This window comes from Schistocerca cancellata, chromosome 1, assembly GCF_023864275.1.
Source record: "Schistocerca cancellata isolate TAMUIC-IGC-003103 chromosome 1, iqSchCanc2.1, whole genome shotgun sequence".
Taxonomy (NCBI): domain Eukaryota; kingdom Metazoa; phylum Arthropoda; class Insecta; order Orthoptera; family Acrididae; genus Schistocerca; species Schistocerca cancellata.
In genome coordinates, this window is record NC_064626.1 from 95,846,849 (window position 1) to 95,864,394 (window position 17,546).

The 17,546-nt window shown below is 47.2% G+C and overlaps 1 protein-coding gene across 1 annotated transcript in view; it reads right to left on the reverse strand.

Annotated features, from left to right (window-relative positions):
• LOC126188423 (uncharacterized) overlaps positions 1–17,546 on the reverse strand; it is a 1,114,167-nt gene that overhangs the window by 162,705 nt on the left and 933,916 nt on the right. Inside the window, exon 8 of the mRNA XM_049930379.1 lies at positions 16,836–17,081. Within this exon, the coding sequence (XP_049786336.1) occupies positions 16,836–17,081 (246 nt within the window). The remainder of the gene's footprint in view (positions 1–16,835; positions 17,082–17,546) is intronic.

Here is a 17,546-nt window from a genome sequence, read left to right on the forward strand (position 1 = left end):
CTATTTGGGGCGGTTTTTTTTGTAATTGTGCCAAACATTAGTAAAATTTAGTTGAGAAACACCTTTTCTTCGCTGTGATATAATAAAATTTTGAGGGGACAGCTACCATAAAGCCTGATGTGAGATCGCTGCTCAACTTACTTTGTGACACTTTCTTTAAATGGCATTCTGACGCAGCTGAGGAATCACAGTCGAGGCCTGGTGTCAAAATTCGATTTAGACAACAAGTTTCATCTAAGAAACATTTTAATTAACAGTAACTAAAACACTAAAAACTTTAAAAATAACCGACCTTGAAGACATCAGATTTCAGAGGCATACTCTCCATATCAATGTAGTCACTTAATGCGCATAAAAACAATATTCTTACTTCCACTTTTTTTTTACTTTCATATCTTTGTTGCGATTTTTGTTTTAGTGTGTAATAATACGAACCTAACCATAAATGACTTCCCGAGCTGCAAAACCACAAAAATGGTTCAAATGGCTCTGAGCACTATGGGATTTAACATCTATGGTCATCAGTCCGCTAGAACTTAAAACTACTTGAACCTAACTAACCTAAGGACATCACACATCACGCAGTCATCACGGGGCAGAGAAAATCCCTGACCCCGCCGGGAATCGAACCCGGGAACCCGGGCGTGGGAAGCGAGAACGCTACCGCACGACCACGAGCTGCGGACGCAAAACCACAACAGACCCGTTTTGGCAGTGATAAATATTGGCCATAGGGACAAGTTTGGCATGCATCGAAGCAGTGCGTCATCGAGTCGTGAGCGACACAGCGTTAGCATTTGTCGTGGGATAACAGTATGCCCTCATCTTGACAGGGCCACCTGCCGGCTGCCATCTGAATGGCCAGGAATCTAAAGACTCCTAGTCACCGAGCGTCCGGAGCGTTCGCCAGCACCAGAAACTCGACAGAGAGCAGCCCGTCCGGGGATCGCTCCCTGAACATCTGCACCCGTCACTTGCCAGGAGAAGGCGGGACTCAGCGTCACGCACTCAACAGGCAATGACAGGCAGCCACATCAGCCCTGACGCAGTTCAGCCACAGGCTGAACTTCTCGCACAAAGGTCATACCACGCCTGACCCGCGCTGATCATAGCACCGACCTGTGTCCCACTACAACACTTGAGGACTGAGGCGCATCTTCCACCCACCGCCAGATGACGGGATGAGCTTGTAATCCGTACACATGATAAAAATATATGTATGTACACCGACTAGCCAGAACCACTGACCTACTACCGATATAAGCCCATCCAGGCAATTGCAGTGTCTCCTGGCGAGGAATGACTGCTAGTCAGACAAATGCGTGGTGCATGTAGTATCAGTGAGCGTGCTGTCCACGTGTAGAATGGGGAAGATGCGCAATCCATCTGTGTTTGACTGAGGGCAGACTGTGATGGCCTGGGGGCTTGGCACAATCCTTTCGGAAACTGGACCACTTGCCGGGTGTTCGAGGAAAATTTTGGAAATTTCTGCTAAGTTTCTATGGGACCAAATTGCTGATGTCATCGGTCCCTAGGATTACACACTACTGAATCTAACTTAAACTAACTTACGCTAAGGACAACACACACACACACACACACACACACACACACACACACACACACACACACACACACACACCCATGCCTGAGGGAGGACTCAAACTTTTGACAGGGGAGGCACGTGAACCGTAGCAAGGCACTTCGGACAACGCGGCTCGCCTGTGCGGCCAGTGTTGGAGGAGTGCTGTGGTGAGTGTCTTCACACGTGGAGAAACCAAATCGAAACTACGTCCAGACTTCGTGGGATTGGGTGGTTACTCCTCATTACAGATGTCGGATGTCGTAGGCTGGACAGACTGGTAAAACGGGACAGGTGGCGGGCTGTGGCGAGACTAACATCAGACTTTAATGCAGGGAAGAGTACAAGTGTAACATACAGTGCACCAAACATTCCTAACGACGGGCCGACCACCCATGCACCTGCCGATGTTAACACCATGACATCAGCGACTATGACTGAAATGGGCGTGTGACCATTGGTATTGGGCATTGGCCCAGTGGCAAAGCATTACATGGTCTGATGAATACCGATACTTTCTTCATCCTGCCGGTGGGAGGGCGCGAATCTGTCATCTTCCAATGGAAGAGTGTAGTATGGAGACAAGCTGGTGGCAGCTCATTTATGTTCTGGCAGTGGCAATTTTCAGCAAGATAATGCGCAATGTCATAAGGCCAGGACTGCGATGGAGTGGTTTGAGGAACCCAGTGGCGAGTTCCAATTGATGTGCTGGCCCTCTAAGTTCCCAGATCTGAACCCGACCAAACACATCTGGGATGTGATTGAACGTGACGTCACAGTTCATCGCCTTCCTTCCTTCCTGGAATTTACGGGAATTAGGTGGCCTGAATGCGCAAATGTGGTGCCAGCCACCTCTAATGACCTACCAAAGCCTCTTTGCTTCCATGTCGTGGCGCGTCACTGCTGTTATCCGTGCCAAAGGAGGGCATACCGGCTATTGGGTAGGTGGTCATAATGTTCTGGTTGATCAGTGAATGTATGTACTTCACACATCTCCTCCTAAACTGCTGGTCAGATTTCAACCAAACTTGCTATGAAGAAAGAATCTCTGTGGAGGTAAGAACCATTTACTCCTCTAAGGGTTGGTGGTGGGGATGAAAACAACTGTAGCCCAGGACGCGTGAATAATTAGATTTTATTCATCCAGCATTTGTGAATAAGAGCACTTAGTGAGTTTCTCTCACTAACATCCTCCAAAAATGATGAAAGGAAAAAAGTTTACCGGTTACTACACTTTTGCTGTTCATGCAGTAAAACTAACGCGTCAGGCATAACGTCTAAATCTATTACTTCTTTGCTACTAACTGTATACGAAACACATTTCACAGACCGCATCCACATATGAACCTACAAAATGTGTACCTACAAAATCATGTCATTGTATGACATAGTTAAGGAGATATGACGTTATAAACATTGAGCCGCATGAAACCAAAACCGCAGTGACAAATTCGCTAGAGTTACAGGTGAAATATGTGTATAAATATGTGTGAAATATGTTGAATATATTTGAAATATATCTGATACGAATGTATGAGAACAAAGCTAGGGATAAAAAAGCTCCTCCTAAACCCGTGGATCGATTTCAACCGATCCTGGTACTCATATTACTTATATTCTCGAAATAAATACCGTGGGTGGGAGTGATAACATAGAGAACTGGGGGGAGAAAGAAATGAACAGACAGAGAGAGGGAGGGTGGAGATGAACAGAGAGAGGGGGAAATTGGTAGGGGCAAGGGAAGAGGGGCAGATGGTCAGAGAGTGAGGAGGAGGAGATGGGGAAACAGGAGTAAAATGGAAAGAATGAGTGGTGAGGAGCAGATGGACTGAAAGAGGGAGAAGAAGTAGATGGAGAGAGAGAGAGAGAGAGAGAGAGAGAGAGAGAGATGGGAGGATTAAATGGACAAAGAAAGAAGGAGGAAAAGATGGGCAGAGGAGGGAGGGGAGAGTGGAAAGTAAGAGGGGGAGTAGCAGATATGCAGAGGGGGCACGAGGAGATGGACAGAGGGTGGGAGTGGAGGAAACGAGGGGATGAGGAGGGTATAGAAGGGGGAAGGAGGAGATAGAAGGGTGAGGAACATAGACAGAGGGGGAGGAGAACAGAGAAGGGGAGAGTTCCAGATGGGCAGATAGTGGGGCATGAGGAGACGTACAGAGAGGATAGCGTAGGAGACAGACAGAGAGAGGGGGAAGGAGTAGACGGACTAATTGAACTGGTATATAAACATATCCGTGCAATGCTGAGTACTTAGCTCGCAAATTAATGAAGGGATTGTGCTACCTCTGAGCCACCAGAGCACACTCATACACTCTACAGTATGCTTTTAGGCCTAGCATCACCAAGTCAAGACAGTTCAATTAGCATTTCGTAAATATGTTTTCACTCAAACAAATTCGGCATTTTGCAGAGACCCTTTTTTTTATTTTGATGATACGACACTACTTAAAATTGGTCTTCACCGTAATTTGTAATTATATAAATGATCATCTGAATAACACGTTTTGCAGTTATAATGTACAGCTTTGGTAGTGAAATAATAATTACGACACAAGCCATCTAAAAGCAGTAGCTGTGAAGGAGAGAGATTTTCATCTGATTGACGGAGTGGTTGGTTTCACAGTTACAGCTGTGTCTCTTTAGATGGCAGTGTATTTTTGTTTTTAAGTAATGGTATGGTTCAAACCTGATGTCAGCGTTTTTTATGGCGCTGAATATTGATAATTAACAAAGAGTCCGTAAAGTTATTTGCTTGTTGTTCAAATCCCAGTAATTACAGGAAACCGTCCACCTGTAGCGTTGGCCGAAAATACGAGTACATCAACTAAGGTAAATACACTGAGGTGATCAAAGTCACGGGATGCATCCTAATATCGTGTTGGATCTCCTTTTGCTCGGCGTAGTGTAGAAACTCGGCGTGGCATGGACTCAACATGTCTTTGGAGGTACCATGCAGAATACTGAACAATGCTGCCTCTACAGCTGTGCGTAACAGTAAAACTATTGCGGATGCAGGATTTTGTGCACGAACTGTCCTCTCGATTAAGTTCTATAAATGTTCAATGGAATTCATGTCAGGCCCTCGAATTGTCCACAGTATTCATCAAATCAACTGTGGACAACTGTGGCCTGGTGATATGGCGCAACGTCTCCCATAAAAATTCCATCGTTGTTTGGGAACAAGAAGCCCATGAATGGCTAAAAATGGCCTCCAAGTAGCTGAATACAACCATTTCGTGTCAATGATCGGTTCAATTGGACTAGAAGGCCCAGTCCAGTCCAAGTGAACACAGCCCACATCATTGTGGAGCCACCACAAATTTTCACAGTGGCGTTTTGACGACTTGGATCCACGGACCGTGTAGTCTACGCCACACTGGTCACGAGCCCAAGAGGGGCACTGCAGACGATGTTGTGTTGTAGGCAAAGGCACTCTCATCGGTCGTCTGCTGCCATAGCCCATTAAAGCCAGATTTTGCCACACTGTCCTAAGGGATACGTTCGTCGTACAAGCCACATTGATTTCTGCGGTTATTCAAATGGTTCAAATGGCTCTGAGCACTATGGGACTTAACATCTATGGTCATCAGTCCCCTAGAACTTAGAACTAATTAAACCTAACTAACCTAAGGACATCACACACATCCGTGCCCGAGGCAGGATTCGAACCTGCGACCGTAGTCTAAATTTTTTAAATATTATTGCCGTTCCTGGCTTGTGGTGATCAGTTGCTTGTCTTTTAAAATTAACCTTTGCTATTGCATTTGCTGTTTTACAGCAGGGTTTTAAATTTTTAATATAACTGCCATTCTTGGCGTTACAGCAGGTGTTTAAATGGTTGTGTTACCAAGTTTACCATCATTTTATCTCACCCGTTTGGTGGTCAGTTGCTTGTTCATTTAAATCAATTTTAATTTTAATAATGAGCAGCCTCAGTTGCAGCGTTTACCTAGAATCTACCTAGGTTTCGTTATTCTGAAGAAAGTTGGGTTATCCCGACTGAGACCTAGGTAAATTCTAGGTAAACGGTGCAACTGAGGCTGTTCATTATTAAAATTAAAATTAATATTTATACAGTTGCTGACAGGGGCGCGAAGTGTTGAAGACTTTTAAATTAACCTTTGCTATTGTATTGGCCGTTTTAACTACTAGGTTTTAACTATTAGGTTTCAGTAGATGCACAGGAGACTCATATAGGATATGCCATAAGCGATACCACAGACAAGGCATCTGGGAGCAGCGATAAACAGATGATACACACCAACCATGCTCAGAAGGGCACATGAAGCTAGAAGTCGAAGAGAGAGACCCTGTTGGGTTAAATGGTTCAAATGGCTCTGAGCACTATGGGACTTAACATCTGAGGTCATCAGTCCCCTAGAACTTAGAACTACTTAAACCTAACTAACCTAGGGACATCACACACAGCCATGCCCGAGACAAGACAGGACTCGAACCCGCGACCGTAGCGGTCGCGCGGTTCCAGACTGAATTGCCTAGAACCGCTCGGCCACACCGGCCGGCAGCCCCTGATAGAGGGAGGAGGGTTTTCACTGAGGGCTGGCCTTAGTGGCCGTGCGGTTCTAGGCGCTACAGTCTGGAGCCGAGCGACCGCTACAGTCGCAGGTTCGAATCCTGCCTAGGGCATGGATGTGTGTGATGTCCTTACGTTAGTTAGGTTTAAGTAGTTCTAAGGTCTAGGGGACTGATGACCTCAGAAGTTAAGTTTCATAGTGCTCAGAGCCATTTCAACCATTTTTCACTGAGGGCTTCTGGTATTTTGGCAGGATGTCAAAGCCGGCAGGAGAAATATGCCTAACCATTGTATAGTATGTATTGTATGTTAACTTGCGGCCTAGAAACGTACGGAGAGGCTCCGTCCCCGCCGCAGCCGCAGTGGTCCACAACCCCACGACGACTACTGCAGTACACATCACCCCCCCTTCCCCCCCGCCGCCCTCACATCGAACCCAGGGTTATTGTGCGGTTCGGCCTCCGGTGGACCCCCCAGGGAACGTCTCACACCAGACGATTGCCGGCCGGTGTGGCCGTGCGGTTCTGGCGCTTCAGTCTGGAACCGCGTGACCGCTCCGGTCGCAGGTTCGGATCCTGTCTCGGGCATGGATGTGTGTGTTGTCCTTAGGTTAGTTAGGTTTAAGAAATTCTAAGTTCTAGGGGACTGATGACCAGAGATGTTAAGTCCCATAGTGCTCAGAGCCATTTGAACCATTTTTGAACCAGACGATTGTAATCCCTATGTTTGCGTGGAAGAGTAATGGTGGTGTACGCGTACGTGGAGAACTTGTTTGTGCAGATATCGTCGACATAGTGTAGCTGACGCAGAATAAGGGGAACCAGCCCGCATTCGCCGTGGCAGATAGAAAACCGCCTAAAAACCATCCACAGACTGGCTGGCTCACCGGACCTCGACACAAGTCCGGCGGGCGTATTCGTGCCGGGGACGAGGCGCTCCTTCCCGCCTGGAATGCCTAAATATACGGAACAATTTTGACAGTTACTTAGTCCAAAGAGATACATGAGCGCAAAAAAATAGCAAAACAGAAAATATCGCCTTGAGTTTGGGCCAAAATAGGGGCCTGCCACAACACAATGAAGGTTTTCGTGTAATTTTTCCCCGAATACCGTGTGTGACGACTTTCGCCGCCGCGAATTGGCTGCCCGCTGCGCACCTACAGATGGCACGCGCGTCCTGCCTCGATTAAGGCGCCCAGTGAGTGAGCAGTCGGCAGCAGAGGAGCGGCCTTGACCCGCCGCCGCGCATCAGGCTGTCTGGCGGCGCGCGTCAGCGCAGCCTCACGCCGCGCCGCCCGCTACCGGCGTACCGGCAGCGTGGCAGGCGAGAGCGCGCCTACCGACAACCACCAATGTCGATTCACAGCGACGTCCGACTCAGTCTTCACTGGAGGCGAGGACTTGCTTGTCAAGTAATTAGAGCACTGTCAGACTTGGGCTCAGTTCCATAAGCATTTTGATGTTGTGGGTCTTCAGTCCGAAGTAGGGCTGTTGATATGTTTTAAAATACACTCCTGGAAATGGAAAAAAGAACACATTGACACCGGTGTGTCAGACCCAAAATTAACCGCACAGGATACTTCCAGATTTCAGAGGACAGTGCACATGCATTACCAAGCCACTTCATCATTATACCCATCTGTTAGTATCCTAAGAATCCACCATCTGCAGCACATACGATGGTTGCGTGACCTGGGGGTGACTAGGTCAGTTTTTGCTAGATCTGCAAGATTGTATGAAGTCGTGTTAAACGTATGGAACCCATGCTGTCTTTCGTGTTCCACGCGCAGCTGAAGATGCTTACAACAAGTCGGCAATTAAGGGGATCTAAGTTATTATTTGGAGAAAGTACTTTAAAGTTTTGAGTTTCATCTCCCAGTCTAATTACGCATTAAGACACGATAGTTGTAAAGCTGCCCTCAACCCAAAAGATTGGTCTGAACTCTGCAGTGCTTTACTAGTGACGATGGCACGACCGTGCCTTCCTCTGATCTGACTTACCCAGCCAGTCATAGAGGGACTACAATGTAAAGTAGACTCCGGAGCACGGTGCAACTTAGCATTTTTTACACGCAGTGATGTGACAAAACGTTACGACCGCTTGGCGTATTGACACTACGGCAGAACAACTGAAGATGCCGTGCGTATCGACCAAGCTATCTGGTTTTGATCTGCCATGCAAGATCTGGTCGTTTCTTAACCGACTAGGAACCACCACTGGAAATAGTGCAGACTCTTTGCACGAACTGAAGAAAATACACTCCTGGAAATGCAAAAAAGAACACATTGACACCGGTGTGTCAGACCCACCATACTTGCTCCGGACACTGCGAGAGGGCTGTACAAGCAATGATCACATGCACGGCACAGCGGACACACCAGGAACCGCGGTGTTGGCCGTCGAATGGCGCTAGCTGCGCAGCATTTGTGCACCGCCGCCGTCAGTGTCAGCCACTTTGCCGTGGCATACGGAGCTCCATCGCAGTCTTTAACACTGGTAGCATGCCGCGACAGCGTGGACGTGAACCGTATGTGCAGTTGACGGACTTTGAGCGAGGCATGCGGGAGGCCGGGTGGACGTACCGCCGAATTGCTCAACACGTGGGGCGTGAGGTCTCCACAGTACATCGATGTTGTCGCCAGTGGTAGGCGGAAGGTACACGTGCCCGTCGACCTGGGACCGGACCGCAGCGACGCACGGATGCACGCCAAGACCGTAGGATCCTACGCAGTGCCGTAGGGGACCGCACCGCCACTTCCCAGCAAATTAGGGACACTGTTGCTCCTGGGGTATCGGCGAGGACCATTCGCAACCGTCTCCATGAAGCTGGGCTACGGTCCCGCACACCGTTAGGCCGTCTTCCGCTCACGCCCCAACATCGTGCAGCCCGCCTCCAGTGGTGTCGCGACAGGCGTGAATGGAGGGACGAATGGAGACGTGTCGTCTTCAGCGATGAGAGTCGCTTCTGCCTTGGTGCCAATGATGGTCGTATGCGTGTTTGGCGCCGTGCAGGTGAGCGCCACAATCAGGACTGCATACGACCGAGGCACACAGGGCCAACACCCGGCATCATGGTGTGGGGAGCGATCTCCTACACTGGCCGTACACCACTGGTGATCGTCGAGGGGACACTGAATAGTGCACGGTACATCCAAACCGTCATCGAACCCATCGTTCTACCATTCCTAGACCGGCAAGGGAACTTGCTGTTCCAACAGGACAATGCACGTCCGCATGTATCCCGTGCCACCCAACGTGCTCTAGAAGGTGTAAGTCAACTACCCTGGCCAGCAAGATCTCCGGATCTGTCCCCCATTGAGCATGTTTGGGACTGGATGAAGCGTCGTCTCACGCGGTCTGCACGTCCAGCACGAACGCTGGTCCAACTGAGGCGCCAGGTGGAAATGGCATGGCAAGCCGTTCCAGCATCTCTACGATCGTCTTCATGGGAGAATAGCAGCCTGCATTGCTGCGAAAGGTGGATATACACTGTACTAGTGCCGACATTGTGGATGCTCTGTTGCCTGTGTCTATGTGCCTGTGGTTCTGTCAGTGTGATCATGTGATGTATCTCACCCCAGGAATGTGTCAATAAAGTTTCCCCTTCCTGGGAAATGAATTCACGGTGTTCTTATTTCAATTTCCAGGAGTGTATCAGGAATCTGACATATCGATACTTAAAAAGTATCATTATCGGTCTCGAAATACCGAAATAATGTAGCGATATATCAAAGGAGTGAATATCGGCGTCCCGGCCCGTAAAAATATCGGCTGCTCAATGCCATGGCCAGCTAAGCTAGGCTTTTCGGTTGAGGATACACTCATGCTCATAAATTAAGGATAACTGGATAATGTGGTGCCACACAACGTGGCACTACACAAAACTGGCGCTAATAGCATAGGCACATGGGGAACACACACGACACAGATCTGTAAGCCCACGGTATTGGTGATAAGTTGAGAAAACCGTCCCGAAACACATGTGCTGAAAACGCCACTGTGTCCTGTGCATGTACCCCTACATCAATATGGGATATGATCACCATCCACAAGTACACAGGCCGCACAACGGGTTGGCATACTCTGGATCAGGTGGTCGAGCAGCTGCTGGGGTATAGCCTCCCGTTCTTGCACCAGTGCCTGTCGGAGCTCCTGAAGTGTCGCACCGGTTTGAAGACGTGCAGCGATACGTCGACCGAGAGCATCCCAGACGTGCTCGAGGGGGTTTAGGTCTGGAGAACAGGCAGGCCACTCCATTAGCCCGATATCTTCTGTTTCAAGGTATTCCCTCGCGATGGCAGCTCGGCGGGGCCGTGTGTTATCATCCATCGGGAGGAAGGTGGCAGACACTGCACCCCTGAAAAGGCGGACATACTGGTGCAAGATGACGTCCCGATACACCTGACCTGGTACAGTTCCTCTGTGAAAGACGTGCAGGGGTGTACGTGCACCAATCATAATCCCACCCCACACCATCAAACCGCGACCTCCATACAGGTCCCTTTCAAGGACATTAAGGGACTGGTTCCTGGTTCACGCCAGATGTAAACGCGACGAGAATCACTGTTCAGACTATACTTGGACTCGTCCGTGAACATAACATGGGACCACTGTTCCAATGACCAAGTACTGTGTTCTTGACACCAGGCTTTAAGGGCTCTCCTGTGACCAGGGGTCAGTGGAATTCACCTTGCAGGTTTCAGGGCGAATAAACCATGTCTGTTCAGTCGACTGTTGACTGTGTGTCTGGAGACAAATGTTCCAGTGGCTGCGGTAAGATCCCGACCAAGGCTACCTGCAGTACTCCGCGGCCGTCTGCGGGCACTGATAATGAGATATCGGTCTTCTTGTGATGTTGTAGGCTGTGGACGTCCCGTACTGTAGCACCTGGACACATTTCCTATCTGCTGGAATCGTTGCCATAATCTTGAGTTCACACTTTGGGGCAAACGGAAGGCCCCTGCTACGGCCTGTTGTGTTTGACCAGCCTCCAGTCGCCCTAGTATTCTACCCCTCATATGTGTTCTCTGAGCCATTTTCAACACACAGTCACCATTAGCACCTCTGAAAACGTCTGCACACTTACTCGCTGCACCGTACTCTGACGTGCACCAACACACCTCTGCGTATGTGGACTGCTGCCAGCGCCACCGCAGGTCAAATGCACCGCATGGTCATACGCCGACGTGATTTAAACACGCAAACAGCCCACCAAAGCGTTGTTTCACCAAGTACCAGCATTATCCTTAATTTATGAGCATGAGTGAACACTGTCAGTTGTAGAACTGTATATTTTATTAATTTTTGTTTATTATTTCATTTATTATTAGATACTCTGTACATCAATAAGCTGACAGCCTGATTATCCCACTTAGAGCCAGAATTGAAAAGAAAACGATCCTTGTTCACAATTGGCGATAACCACTTTGCTAACACTGGTAATTGCATGACGTGGCACAATAACAAGGTGTCCGAGGGTCCGCCGTTCGGTTTCAACACATATCGGATCTGGCCGGAACACTTCATGTAGACTTCCCTGTTTTTTCATTTCTGCAGACGCCAGCGAACTAGCAGCTGTAGTGTCAAAATTGCACGGTGAAGTTAGACACTGCAATTTCTGTTAGTAGCGCCAATTGCGTCAGAATTTCCCCTCACACCTCTCTGCCCACCACAAAGGCCAGTCTTCACATTTACACATTTTCAGCAACCGTGTTTGAAGAATGCCGAGGTGAAGAAATAGCACAATAGCTGCGTTAAAAATTATTTTTTAACGTAACTGGTGTGCTATTTCTTTACATCGGAAATCTTGTTATTCCATTCACACCGCCACCTTCTTTGTGCCAGCAATATTTGCTTCACACAGTCAAAGAGAAAGGCCGGACGTGATGAAAACTCAAAAAGTAGTAAGAGTCCTTGACACCGCGAAAGTATAACTATAGTCTACTACTATTTCAAAAGAACAATTCAAAGGCACAATTTCAAATATTTACCAGAAATGACCTGGAAGAGCAGTTGAATGGAATGGACAGAATCTTGAAAGGAGGATAAAAGATGAACAACAACAAAAGCAAAAAGAGGATAATGGAATGTAGTGGAATTAAGTCGGGTGATGCTGAGGGAATTAGATTAGGGAATGAGACACTTAAAGTAGTGAAGGAGTTCTGCTATTATGGGAGCATAATAACTGATGATGGTCGAAGTAGAGAGGACATAAAATGTAGGCCGGCAATGGCAAGAAAAGCATTTCTGAAGAGAAGAAATTTATTAAAAACGAATATAGATTTAAGTATCAGGAAGTATTTTCTGTGAAGGATTTGTATGGAGTGTAGCCACGTATGGAAGTGAAAATGAACAAGAAATAGTTTGGACAAGAAGAAAATAGAAGCTTTTGAAATGTGGTATTACAGCAGATTTCTGAAGATTAGATGGGTAGATCATGTAAATAATGAGGAGGTACTGAATAGGACTGGAGAGAAGAGGAATTTGTGGCACAACTTGACTAGAAGAAGGGATCGGTTGGTAGAACACGTTCTGAGGCATCAAGGGATCACCAATTTAGTATTAGAGGGAAGCGTGGAGGGTAAAAATCGTAGAGGGAGACCAAGAGATGAATACACTATGCAGATTCAGAAGGATGTAGGATGCAGTAGGTACTGGGAGATGAAGAGGCTTGCACAGGATAGAGTAGCACGGAGAGCTGCATCAAACCAGATTATGGACTGAAGACCACAACAACAACCAAAATTACCACAAACTATAATATTAGATAAAAGCAACGGCACTGAAAGTTGGCGTTTTGATATCGATATATCGATGTGACGGTGCAAAATAATTTTCCTACAAATATTGATATTATCTGAAGATATATCCATAGTTTACCAACACCCCTACGCCGAAGACTGGTTCATGTAGTTCTTCACCCTATGCTGTGCAAGCTTCTTCATCTAAGAATAACTACTGCATCCTATATCCATTTGAACCTGCTTACTATATTCATCTCTTGGTCTCGGTCTACCATTTTAACCATCCACACTTCCCTCCAATAGTAAACTGGTGATCCCTTGATGTCCTACTTTTACGCAAGCCATGCCACAGATTCAGTTTCGGACACAGAGCACGGGAATGCCGCATCGATGATCCCCGCAAAAGGGTGAGATTACCTGTACGGAGTCATCTAAGAAACAGTGACAGCTTTCTTTTGCGCTCGACGGACACCAAGCTGCACTCATTCTTAGGTTCCGAAACGTATTCACCTCTTCTTATCGACCTCTCAGTTCTCTATAGTGCAATATTTCCTATGGATATTCGCAAATGTGTGAACTGTTTCTGAGAAATGTCATGCCGCGTTATTATGTGGCTTTTTTCTCAGATTGTTGTGAACCGACAACGGAATGACCGTGAACACGTGTGCGGTTAACACAAATTAGAAATAAATATTGACGGAGTTGTTACACAGTCACAAATTGTTCCTTTGTTAGACCTAACATTTCCAGTTAAAGCCGCGTACGTGATGTACCATGGAAGTTACCCCACACACTAATTCTTCATTGTTAAAAGCTGCATATAAACTTATTTCTAGATGATTATTGATTATCTGTTAAGCGTAGAAACAGGATAAAGGTTGTTGCGTTAAACACAAACACTTTAGACCACCAGATGTCAAAGTTATCTCATTTGGTGAAATCGTAATGCATGAAAGCTGCTTTTTTATTTTAATTTCTTTCCAGTCTGCTAGTCTATCTCCGTAAATATCTGGCGTGGGATCATTCTTTATGTCTTCAAAGACCTATATACCTGTAAACTCGCGAACTGTAACTTCATCGTTTTTTGGCCTTTCGTCTACTACTGTATTTGTTCGCGGCGCTTCAGAAAGAGAGACCCACATTTCCAGCTAGTTAGCGCGTCGATTTAGCACGGTGAGAACCGAAGGGATGTTTGGGATGGCCAGCAGTGGTTTCGGAGTACGGAAAATGGGACAAGGTCAGGGCTCGGTGCGGCGCTACATTATCCTGTTAGCCGCTGTGTGTGCCACTTCCTCTGCGACCGCGGCTGGCATTCACTGTTAAGACCTCATTCACTCAACATAATGCACAAGATTTACGATTTGGCCTACAGTGGAACAGCTGTCACAGTTTCTCTCGACTCTGACACTAAAATATCAACCTCTCCCTGAGAACTTTACCATACGTCTCGAAAAGTCTTCACTCCGTAACATTACCCAAGTGCCAATCGCCGATTCCGATACACTTCGAATCTGTTGTAGTCTAGGTTAAAATATGAAATTGGAAATTTGATTTAAGGACTATGCGACCAAACTGCTTAGGTCATCGGTCCCTGGGCTTACGCACTACTTAACCTAAACTAACTTAACCTAAGGACAACACACACACCCATGCCCGAGGAAGGACTCGAACTTCCGACGGGGGAGCCGCGCGAACCGTGACAGGACGCCCCAAGACCGCACGGCTACCCAGCGCGGCGTCGAGATACGAGACGCGTTTTTTTTTTTTTTTGGCCAATACGGTCGATGCGCTGAAAACCTTCCCGAAGAAAACGCGGTTGTTATCTTTCTGAGCACATATAGTGGAAACAGTAGGGGATATATCATAAATATTGAAACATAATTTCCGCAGTTGCTATTGTACTTTACAACCGTTCAGTCAGATCTTTAAACATGTTGATATATTTCGAAATCTTCCCCCAGCCTCACAATTTTTGAAACGATAAAAGTTTATGTGTAGTAAAACTAATAGTATATTTAACAACAAAACTGCTACACCAAGAAGGAATGCAGATGATAAACGGGTATTCATTGGACAAATATATTTTACTAGAACTGACATGTGTTTACATTTTCACGCAATTTGGGTGCATAGATCCCAAGAAATCAGTACCCAGAACAACCACCACTGGCCGTAATAACGGCCTTGATACGCCTGGGCATTGAGTCAAACAGTGCTTGGATGGCGTGTACAGATACAGCAGCCCATGCAGCTTCAACACGATACCACAGTTCATCAAGAGTAGTGACTGGCGTATTGTGACGAGCCAGTTGCTCGGCCACCATTGACCAGACGTTTTCAATTGGTGAGAGATCTGGAGAATGTGCTGGCCAGGGCAGCAGTCGAACATTTTCTGTATCCAGAAAGGCCAGTACAGGACCTGATAAAAATGAACCTCCTGCTAATTATTGCTTTAAAAATTGTGATACATGCTGTAAATTGTGCAATAATATTGCAATATTCAGATGTGTGTAGTGCGCAATGTGTATGCAGCACTTCTTTGCAGTGGATAGTACACTACTGGCCATTAAAATTGTTACACCACGAAGGTGATGTTCTACAGACGCGAAATTTAACCGACACGAAGAAGATGCTGTGATATGCAAATGATCAGCTTTTCAGAGCATTCATACACGGTTGGTGCCAATTGCGACACCTACAACGTGCTGACATGAGAAAAGTTTCCAACCGATTTTTCATACACAAACAGCAATTGACTAGCAGTCAGATGCCAGGCATCTTATCCGCATGGCTGTAACGGATCGTGCAGTCACGTCTCGATCCCTGAGTCAACAGATGGGGACGTTTGCAAGACAACAACTATCTGCACCAACAGTTCGACAACGTTTGCAGCAGCATGGATTATCAGCTCGGAGACCGTTGCTGCGGTACCCCTGACGCTGCATGACAGACAGGAGCGCCTGCGATGGTGTACTCAACGAAGAACCTGGGTGCACGAATGGAAAAACGACATTTTTTCGGATGAATCCGGGTTCTGTTTACAGCATCATGATGGTCGCATCCGTGTTTGGGGACATCGCGGTGAACGCACATTGGAATCATGTATTCGTCATCACCATAGTCGCGTATCACCCGGCGTGATGGTATGGGGTGCCACCGGTTACTAGTCTCTGTCACCTCTTGCTCGCACTGACGGCACTTTGAACAGTGGACGTTACATTTCAGATGTGTTACGACCCGTGGCTCTACCCTTAGTTCGATCCCGGCGAAACCCTACATTTCAGTAGGATAATGCACGACCGCATGTTGCACGTCCTATACGGGCCTTTCTGGATACAGAAAATGTTCGACTGCTGCCCTGGCCAGCACATTCTCCAGATCTCTCACCAACTGAAAACGTACGGTCAATGGTGGCCGAGCAACTGGCTCGTCACAATACGCCAGTCACTACTCTTGATGAACTGTGGTATCGTGTTGAAGCTGCATGGGCAGCTGTACCTGTACACGCCATGCAAGCTCTGTTAGACTCAATGCCCAGGCGTATCAAGGCCGTTATTACGGCGGGAGGTGGTTGTTCTGGGTACTGATTTCTCAGGGTCTATGCACTCAAATTGCGTGAAAATGTAATCAGATGCCAGTTCTAGTATAATATATTTGTCCAAAGAATACCCGTTAACATCTGTATTTCTTCTTGGTGTAGCAATTTTAATGGCCATTAGTGTATTTACGAAAACGGAGGTTGAGAGTCTCAGAGGCTACCGAAAGGGGGCTCGATTAATATGCCTAAAAATAAACATTGGTAGAGCTCATCACGCCACCTAGCATAGTTCAAGACGTATTTCCTGAAAACTAGATGCATATGAAAGACCCCCTCTCGCTAGGACGTTCTGCCCGTCTATCGGCATCGTCGGAAGAAGAGGCGCAGAAGATGTGTATTTCAGCAGTAGGCGGGTGACGAGCAGGCGCTGCCGTTTACCTCGTCGGGGTGGTCGGAGCCAGGCGCCTCCAGGTCGTCCGAGTCGTCGGGCGGCGCTCTGCCGCGGCCCGCACCTCCCACTACCCAGACGCCGTCTCTCCTGGAGCCAGAGCTGGAGCTGGAATTGCTGTTCCTGCCACTGCTGCCGCCGCCGCCGCCGCCGCCGCCGCCACCACTGTCTCCCTGCCAGCTACCGTTGTGGCCTTCTCGCGCGGAGCACGTCTCCAGTAGTCTCGTCTCTAGCACCTGCATACACACAACGTCGACGTCGTAATTTCCATACGAGTGCAGAAGAAACTCCCTCTCTTTTTTTCCTGTGACTCAGATCACTGCCTGCCACTGTGATCCTGACTGGCTTTTACCGATTCAGGAATACTGTTGTTTTTTTAAAAAAAATGGTTCAAATGGCTCTAAGCACTATGGGACTTAACATCTGAGGCAATCAGTCCCCTAGACTTAGAACATCTTAAACCTAATTAACCTAGGTGCATACCTAAGTAAAAGTACTGTATATTGAGCATGCAATAAAGGAAGCAAAAGAAATGTTCGGAGTAGGTATTAAAAGCCATGGAGAAGAAATAAAAACTTTGAGGTTCGCCGATGACATTGTAATTCTGTCAGAGACAGGAAAGGACTTGGAAGAGCAGTTGAACGGAATGGACAGTGTCTTGAAAGGAGGATATAAGATGATCAATAAAAGCAAAACGATGA